Source organism: Apium graveolens, unplaced genomic scaffold (genome assembly GCF_009905375.1).
Source record: "Apium graveolens cultivar Ventura unplaced genomic scaffold, ASM990537v1 ctg8363, whole genome shotgun sequence".
Taxonomy (NCBI): domain Eukaryota; kingdom Viridiplantae; phylum Streptophyta; class Magnoliopsida; order Apiales; family Apiaceae; genus Apium; species Apium graveolens.
Genome location: NW_027421116.1, coordinates 23,950 through 33,864, shown reverse-complemented (window position 1 = coordinate 33,864; position 9,915 = coordinate 23,950). Strand labels below are relative to the sequence as shown.

The following is a 9,915-nucleotide window of genomic DNA, read 5'->3' as shown; positions in this document are numbered from 1 at the left end:
ATACATAAATATATTTTTAATTATGTAAGTTGTAAGAAGTAAAGTTTAAATAGAAAAAATGTTGCTTAGCAAAAAAAAGAAAAAAAATATTACTTTATTTCTCGAGTTCACTAATAAGAAATGTCTTAATTCGCCAAAACTCGCTAAATCGAATCGAACAAAACCGAACCGAGTGGTTTGTATTATTAGGTTACGAGTTTCGGGTTGGTTTAAATTTTTTTAAAACCGCAATTGTTCTGATTTAACGCAAAAATCGAACCAAACCGGACCGCGATCACCCTGCTCCTAAATACGTACTCACTTAATTTATGATTGCGCAGAGTTTTTTAATGTAAATCTACGGAGTATCATTGTAATTGCAAAATTTATTTAGTAAATTATAACTATATCATTACAAATATATTATATACTCGGGTAAACTACCTAAGTACGTACTTAGGGGCATTTTTCTCAAAATCAAATATGTTCAAGTTTGATCAAGAATTATACTTTGCTAGTTTATAATTTCGGAAATTTAAAAATTAAATATAATAGTAGATTAAATATACTTTCCAATAATATTTTCATTCATAATTTTTTATGCCTAATAGAATTTATAAATTTTTAGTCAAAATAAGTTTTGATCGACTTTAAAATTTCATAAGAATCCAGTTGTTGAGAAACAAGGGACTTCATTTTTCGGCCCAAATATGTAAAATTTAGGTGGGGTTCAGTGAATTGGGCCGGAGACAACATGTGTAAAGAAGCCCATTAGCCACTAGCCCATTAACATCTAAAATTTTCATTACATTTGCACATAAAAATTTGTATTTGTCCCAAAGCGCCCACATTTCAGCAATTCTTGATGAAGCTTCTCTCCTCTTTCGCCACATTTGCAACGTAAGTTTTATCGACTCCGTGTTTACTTTAATATACTCTGTGTTTACTTACAACTTTTTTTAATTATTATTTATCTAAACAGCGTCTACATGTGCTATCACCATTCTTCTAATTCATTGGTGTAAATATTTGTTATTAGTGTTGAATTGGTATACCCGATCGAAATTAAGTCACAAATCGATATGTTTTGTATTAATTTGTTATTGAAAAGTTGACACAAATTTACAAGTTAACGGCTAATTTGAGTTAGTTCTATAATAGCGAGTGATTAATTTTGTATACATGGGTGTAACGAGTGATGTGTGATAATTAACATGAAGAAAAAGTGGGTAAAATGAAGAGAAAGTTAGTAAGTTACTGGACTTCACTAAATTTGCGATGAAAAATATGTTATTTTAGTATTTGTTAATAATTGGAAGCTGATGCATAAAATTATTACTTTTTTGTGCAAAGGTAATTTTGAAAGAGAGTGGTTGTAATTCTTGATTGGAATTTGCATTTGATGTCGGGGTATTGTTGATTATGCATTGTTGGAGTATTGTGCAATACGCATGTTTAGTTACAGTATTTTGTAGTATTGTGTAGTAATATTGTACTTGATAAGATTCCAACACTTAAGAATTTTCCTCACTAAATCAGATTCGCCTTCTAATTATGTAATAAGCTAGCTTGGAATATCTATGCTATCATATATTCCTGGCATATTTTTATAGAAGAGAAGGACGAAGATATGACGGCATGTGGTTGTATAAAAAGGGTCGATATATTTTACATTAGACTGCCTTCGTTTCGTCCCGATAGATGGTTAACGTTCGGATTTGGTACAAAAATTATGACAAGTAAAGAAAATGAAAAGATAATATATATTGGGAAATATTAAGCAAAACAGTTTGAAAATATCAAACTACACTCACCTTTTTTTCCCTCGGGGCTTTGATTATGAATGCTAGGGCAAATTTATCTTTTCAATCTTCTTTTGCTCTGGAAATAATAAAAAAGTAGTTCTTTATCTCAAAAAAAATAGTTGATAAAAATACGTTATTTAGTAAATATTAACAATTGGAACTTGATTGATAAAAATATCACTTTTTTGTACAAAGGTAACAAAAATGATAATTTTGAAAGGGAGTGGTTGTAATTCTTGAATGTAATATGTATTTTGATATTGGGGTATTGTTAATTACGCATTTGTTGTTGGAGTATTGTGTAATACGCATGTTTGGTTAGAGTATGGTTGTAATTCTCGAATGGAATATGCATTTGTTGTTGGAGTATTGAGCAATACACATGTTTGGTTATAGTATTGTTTAGTAATATTATACTACCTCATATGCATTTGGATTTGGGGTATCTTATAGAAACCAAATTAGTAATGTCTATCATTCAAAGACCCCCATTGTCAAATGCGTACTACCTTTCCAGTTCAACCTCACGGATGTACACATGTACGACATTTATATGCTATCCAACACTTCAGAATTTCCTCACTAAATCAGATTCGCCTTCTAATTATGTAATCAACTAGCTTGAAATATTCATAGTATATTCTCATATAAGAGGAGCACCGAGATATCGTGGCGTGTGTTTTTATAAAAGGGGTCGAAAAAGAAAAGGAGATGGGCATAGTGATATAAAATACGCATTTGACATTAGGGTAATCGAATGGGTAGAATTTTCCGAAGTGCTTGAAAATGGGTATTTTGGTTAATGTTCATTGAAAACTCGATATTTATATCATTATTTCACAATCGGACGAGACATCATAAAAAGTAAAATGTTAATAAATGGATGAGGCATCATTAGTAAATTATGACGCGTTTTCTTATTGCAGATGGGAATGGATGAGTCTAGTAAGAGAAAGGTCGGTCGTACTCATATTGAGGAAGATAGGATCATTGTGCTGCCTCGGAATGTACAAGAAACTATCCTTTGTTTTATGCCTATACGAGATGCAGTGAGAACCAGTATCTTGGCGAGGAATTGGAGGAATTGTTGGACTACTATTCCAAATCTTGTTTTTGATGAAGACATCTTAAGTGAAAAGTCATGTTATATTGGCAGATCGCGTGGTCTAGAACTAGCAGCTCTTAATTTTGTTAGTGTGATAAGTAATGTTCTCCTACTCCACAATGGCCCCATTCTCAGATTTTCTCTCTGTTTTCCTGGTTTTTGCGATGCCAAGATAATCCTTGATTGTTTTGGTCAGTGGATTCCGTTATTCTCAACTAAGGGTATCAAGCAACTTTATCTAGAGGGCCTAAAAAATGTTTGGTTACCCTATACACCTACATTTGGAGGATTGACTTTTCTGAAGGAAATCGTTTTAACAGATGTCTCTACTTCAGAACAAAACGTCTTCAATTGCCCTGTGCTTGAGAAGTTGATCTTGTTCTGTTGTGAAGGACTCTTACCTATCAACTTCCGTGCTCCTAATCTCAAATACTTACGTCAGATGTATACCAAAATGCCTTCAGAATATTCCTTAGCTGGGTTAGAAAACATTATAGAATTTTCTTGCATGGTGGCCTGTGATAGGGAAATGCCGTCAGAAACATCCAATGTGGTTAAGGTTTTCGGTTGTTTAAATAAAATTTCGGTTGTTTGCGGAAGAACAAAAGCATTTTTATAAGTTTTAAATTGGATAACATAGAAGACAAAGTTCTATGTGCTGTAGACTGTAGTTCATTTCTGAGCTCATTTCTGGGCGACGTACGTTTGATTGGTGAAACTAGTGATTATATTTATTACCTGTTTCAGTTAAATTTCTCTGGTTTTATTATTGATGAACGACCACTCCTTCTAGCGCCAAATGTTATAGGGAGAATTTCGTATAACAATGTTGTGGAGGTTAATGGGCGGAACAAAGATCAAGGACGGTGTTTGAGGGCGGAGGAAGGTTGTTTGGTGGTGGCTGAGCTTGTATGTGGACTCCTTAAAAAGAATAGGGTTTGTTATTCTCTGTCAAGTGTCGACTCATGTCTCATACAAGTGCCTACGTACCCTATTTATAGGGATCAAGCCTCACGTAGTTCTTGGGGAACAAGTCACGTAGGCTAGGGTTAGGACTCTTCAGCCCGTGCAGCCCAAGCCCACGATAAAGTCAGGCCTTCAGCCAATTAGGCACGTAAATCTCGACCGGCTCCACATGCTTCCTATAATTTCGCGGCATCTCCGCATTTCTTCCCGTAATTGTAGGAATAACCCGTGTCGACCCCGAAATCTACGAGCAACTCAGTCATCTATGAGTCACTTTCCATGTTGCACACAAAGTCTTTCGATGCGGCCCGGCCTGGTCACCTCGGCCCGCACCGCCTTTAAATAATAAATATAATGTTACCTCTGTTTCTATAAGATGTGGGCTCATGAGCTCAGCCCGCGTGTGGGCAGCTAAGCCCACCTCGCATGAAGGCACCTGAGCCCACCTCGCGTGGGCACAACCGAGCTCAGCTCGCATATGAGAGCCCAAATGACAAATGTGAGCTCACCTTACATGTGTGAGCCCAGCTCGCATGTCCTCACTTGAGCCCAACTCGCATGTTTGAGCCCAGCTCTCATGTCATGAGCCCAGCTCGCATGTGAACCCAGCTTGCATGTTACGAGCCCAGCCCGCATGTGCTGGCCCAAGTCATATAAATCCATGGTTCTAGCCCACACACGAGAGTCCAGCTATTTAGTGCACCCACAGGGACCTGTTTAGGGCCCATGGCCGAAAGCGGGCATAACAGAAACAAATACCTTTTGAGTTATATTACTGACGTTTAGGTTGATGTTTCTTTCAGTGTATCTTTCAATGTGCAAAACAGTTAAGTTGGATCTGTGGTTAGCTGCGGTCATCCTACCCTCCGAAGAACCTGCTCTAAGCAAGATAAGTGTATGCCCTTTTTTCGTTTCTGTTTCAAATTGCCCCCCAGGGACTAGAACAATACTAAAACCTGTAGGGGGAAGAACAATTGTATCTTTATAAGCTTTTATTTGGATCACATAGAAGACAAAGTTCTATGTGCTGTAGACTGTAGTTCATTTCTGAGCTCATTTCTGGGTGACGTACGGTTGATTGGTGAAACTAGTGATCATATTTATTACCTGTTTCAGTTAAATTGCTCTGGTTTTATTATTGATTATGGAAATTGCATCATGTTGTACGTGCTTAAATTTGGTGTACATGCATTAGCTGTTTGAACCTCATTATTAAGAGTTTAATCAAGTGCAATTCTATTTTGGATTAGATCTATTTATAGCATTACAATGAAAAAGTTTATGGTAAATATTAATAAGAATATTCTAGGTTTTAGATGGACATTTTCATTTTTATTTGTTTTTAACACAAGAAATTTTATTAGTTAGTAATATAACGCAAAAGATTCTCTTTGTACTATGTAAGAATATGTAGAAATTAAACAGAGTTTACAACATGCTATTGACATTAACAAGTTCTTAATTCTTTACTTCAATTTGGATGAAGATTCCAAAGATTCTGGTTAACTATAATAATATAAAAAAATGGTTGGTTAAAATTTGTTGAATCCGTAAGACATTGTGTTTTGGTTGGCTATTTTTTGAAATAGTATATTTTAATCCTAAACAATAGGTTTTCAATAAAAATATATTTTGTAAAATTTTAAATAAGTTGTTATACGTTAAAAGATAATGAAAGTGACAACTCAATTAAACAATTGAGATTACCACTCGTCTTCACCTTTTTGTAAAAACTTTCAGTTTTAGCGGCTTTGCTTTTTTGGCTAGTTGATGTGAAAATACACTTGACTAGTTGATGTGAAAATACATTGGCAAAATTCATCTTTGTAAATGGTCCACAACAAGGACAATAATTTTAAGATCTCTTCATCTGAACTTCCTATTAATTATATAGATCAAGAACGAAGTAAAACACAAACTTAAAATATTTCAACACACCGTACTCAATGATAACACCACACAAATGATTCTTGATATTATGTAACCAGAAGAAGAAGAACATGATGCAAGAATGAGAATGGCTGTTGTACACCTTCATTATCAACGTTAGAGAGTGAATTTTATCCCACATCATGGTGGTATTGTGAATCATCGTGTGATTAATCGAAATAGGGAAGAAGGTCATACTAGACTGTATCATGATTATTTATCTGATACACATACGTACACAGAAACATAATTCCGTCGAAGATTTCGAATGCGTAGATCATTATTTCTACGAATTGAGGAAGCAGTTGCAATTCATGATTACTATTTTACTCAGCGAACTGATGTTGTAGGAGTTCCTGGACTGTCATCTCTTCAGACAATGACAGCTGCACTGAGGATGCTTGCATATGGAACGACAGCTGATGTTGTTGATGATTACGTACGTATTGGTGATAATACAACAATAGAGAGTCTAAGAAGATTTCTTAAATCAATTATGGAAATATTTGAAGTAGAATACTTGAGACGACCAAATGAACAAGATGTCTCTAAATTATTGGCAGAGAATGAACAACGAGGCTTTCCTGGAATGCTGGGTAGTATCAACTGTATGCACTGGAAATGGAAAAATTATCTAACTACTTGGCAAGGTATGTATACTGGTCATGTTCATGAACCAACTATAATATTAGAAGCCATAGCTTCAAAATGGATTTGGTATTCTTTTTTTGGGCTTCCAGGATCATTAAACGACAACAATGTATAAGACCGGTCTCATCTATTTGAAGATTTGGCTGAAGGTCACGGACCTGAAGTGAAGTATACCATCAATGAGAATGAATATAACATGGGATATTATCTTGCTGATGGCATATATCTTTCTTGGCCAACATTTGTAAAAACTATTCCAAAACCTCAAGGTAACAAAAGAAAGTATTTTGCAGCTACACATGAGTCCATTAGAAAAGATGTTGAAAGAGCATTTGGAGTGCTACAATCTCGATTTGCAATGATCTGTGGTCCATCACGATTTTGGGATGTCGAAACAATGAAATATATTATGACTACTTGTGTAATATTGCACAATATGATCATTGACGATGAAAGAGAATCATCCCTCGAAGAAGAACACTTTGATTCGGATGTCGAAATACCAGTTGTTACTCGAATTCGCAATCATCCGAATAATCTACGAGAATACATACAGATGCATCAACAAATTCGAAACAAACCAGCTTATTTTCAATTGTAAAATGATCTTATAGAACATCTTTGGCAGATCCATGGCGGTGACCTGAATTAAAATTATATTTGTTATGTAATTTCTTTTTATGTGTTTTGTAATTTATCTTTTAAATAATATGTGTTATGCCCAAATGTTGGTATAAACAATATTCAGATTAAGATTGATAAAATAGGTAAAATTGAAGGAGAAACGCCTAAAAACTAGGAAAAGATAAGATTAACTTTCCATAAACAGATGGCACGCCCTAAGAACGCGCTGCATTGGTTAAACAGTTGAGTGGCCCGTGACCGTTTTGCCTTAAAGGCGCGCCTTTGAACATGACGAGGCGCGTCCAATCGTTGAAAAAAGATAGATGAGTGGCTTAATTGGAGTCTGTCCTATAGTGAGCCTTAGGGCGCGCCCTAGGTAAGGAAGGCTCCTTGGGTGGATCATTTGGACATGATTACTTCGACATGTCCATACTGTAGCTTGGGCATAATTAAAGTCAGCCCCAAAGATGAATAGTTTAGGGCACACCTTATGATGTAAAATGGTATGAGAAACCAAAAGCTGGTGATACAGGGCGGCGCCAACATACAGAGATGTTAGGGCGCGCCTTGAATTTCTACTTGGACATAGGTATGGCTTTTATGTGCTGATTAGGTGGATTCTCTAGAAGGCTCAAGGAAGATGGAGATTATTATTACTAACCTACTTGATGCAGGTACTCTATTGAGGAACTCCTTCCTGTAGCATATCTACAAGAAAGGCGGTGTCCGTGGTCAGAGACCTCCAGGGGTATGCCTGGACTGAAGGCCTCCTCCTGTAGTCAATGGATGTCCTCATTGGGGATGTGGGGTGAAATCTGGTGTGTGCTTTGGGAGCTCTGTCTCTGTAGTCAACGGGTGTCCTCGTTGGGAGACTTCGGAGTATCCTGCACTTTGCACCCAAAAGCTTGGGATCACTTGTCCTGCAATCTGGTAGGGGCTCCTTATCGGGGGACAAGGATGCGTCCAACATTTGGGGTGAACCACAGCTATACCTGCGTCCACGGACTAGAGAAACAGCTGGTAGCGGAGGGTTTTCCTTGGCCAGGGAGATGCCTTATCCGTGAAGTCTCGAAGCCGCGGACGAGCCTTGGGCCTTTGTGGTTGGGCCTCATCGGCGGACATTCCTAAAGCTAGTAGAAGACGGTTTCCAGTAGGTTTCCTATTGGGCCTCGGGATAAGAAATCTAAGCCCATTAGGTTTCTTGTTCCCCAAGAACTACGTGGGCTTGATCCCCTATAAATAGGGGTACGTAGGCACATTGTAAGGGGTCAGAAGCGAGAGCGCAAAGGAGCCACCACTAACCCTAAGCAATCTCAGCCCCCAATAATCACCACCACCAAATACTGTTCATCTTTTCCGACTGAATACTGTTCATCGGATCCACCGACTACTGCTCACGTTTCCGATAAAGAACCTCCATCACAGATCTTGTTTCCGGCTACTAACCTCAAGTTTTGTTGTTCCCAAATTACTCCGTCAACAAATTGGCGCTAGAAGGAGGGGCTAACAAGATCTACATCTGGGAGGAAGGATGTCTCAATATCATGATGGAGGTTTTTACGATGGAAGTTCTGAAGAAGATTCCGATCATGGCTATGAATATGAACCCTACGTTCCGCCAATGACTGACCGTCCCACACCGAACTGTTGGAGGACAGCCGCCTGTGCTCATCAGCAACGCTGACTTGTTGGAACAACTGTATCGCATGGGCGATGCTTTGAATGGTTTCGATTCAAGGTTAAGCACCGTGGAACGACGCAAGGGCAGGAGAGGTCTTTGCCACAGCCGAGCGGCTCAGGCGCCTGGAAAAGCACCCATGACAGACAGGGATGTCTCGGCCGGCCATGGCCACACTGAAAGAGGGCGCGTGCCGATAACCCCGCGATGCCTGGACTATTCTAATGACACGTCCCCGATCATTGAGCTAGTGGAAGAAGATGCTGATGGACGGGAAATTCTGCGAACAGATAACCGGGGAGCCACCCATCCACTACCGTTCTGGACGTAGTCTCGAGGAACGCCGGCAGGCAGAATCAATACCGGAGAATCAGCCACGAGGCTTCGCAGCTCTGAAAGATCGCTTGGGGATTCGCTTGGGCGATGACGATTTGAGAATGGTGTTACTTGAATGGCAGAGAGAAGCTGATCACGGAGATGTGACTCCCCATGATACAACGCGTGTGCCCCTGAATTCCCAGGAAAATCGGGAGCGGCACCGCGATCCAACGCGTGTGCCCCTGAATTCCCAGGATAATCGGGAGCAGGCACCGCGATCCAACGCGTGTGCCGCTGAATTCCCAGGATAATCGGGAGGGGCACCGCGATCCAACGCGTGTGCCCCCGAATCCCCAGGAAAATCGGGAGCGGCACCGCGATCATGGACGTGGGTATGGAAACGATCGATGGAGAAGGCCTCAATGGAGGGGAAGAGGTGGAGGCCGAGGCAGATATTTAGACGGATACCGTCGTGACAATTACCGCAGACACCTCGATTCCCGCTGGAATAACCAAGCAGATGGCTATGATTATGTGGAACATGATGACCCCAGGAATATAGAAAACTATGACCGCGGTACGGTTCGAGGCCGCGGCCAAGGTGGAGAAGAGAATCAAGGGGGAAATCAGGGACGAAATCCTGAAATAATTGTAATACCTGAAGACGCCCAGAATACAAACCAGCAGCAAGCCCCTCCTGGGGGGAATCAAGAGGAAATACCTCCATTGCAACCCCAAGGTTCACAGACTCAAATGCAGACCATTCCCGGCGTGGGAACTTTCAATATAGGAGATCTGAAAAGGCTACTTAACCATCTCGAAGGCAGGGTGGCGGCTACAGCTGAAATCCCGTCCCCATT

At 39.3% G+C, this 9,915-nt stretch overlaps 2 protein-coding genes across 2 annotated transcripts; both read left to right on the top strand.

The window, feature by feature from the left end:
• Nucleotides 1-2,710: 2,710 nt before the first annotated feature.
• Nucleotides 2,711-3,508, top strand: LOC141704880 (F-box/FBD/LRR-repeat protein At1g13570-like). Its single transcript, XM_074508042.1, has one exon. The coding sequence runs from the start codon at nucleotides 2,711-2,713 to the stop codon at nucleotides 3,506-3,508; it is 798 nt and encodes a 265-aa protein (XP_074364143.1).
• Nucleotides 3,509-6,052: 2,544 nt separating this feature from the next.
• Nucleotides 6,053-7,036, top strand: LOC141704879 (uncharacterized). The gene is made up of 2 exons (XM_074508041.1): nucleotides 6,053-6,434; nucleotides 6,573-7,036. The coding sequence occupies exons 1-2, from the start codon at nucleotides 6,053-6,055 to the stop codon at nucleotides 7,034-7,036; spliced, it is 846 nt and encodes a 281-aa protein (XP_074364142.1).
• Nucleotides 7,037-9,915: the final 2,879 nt, after the last annotated feature.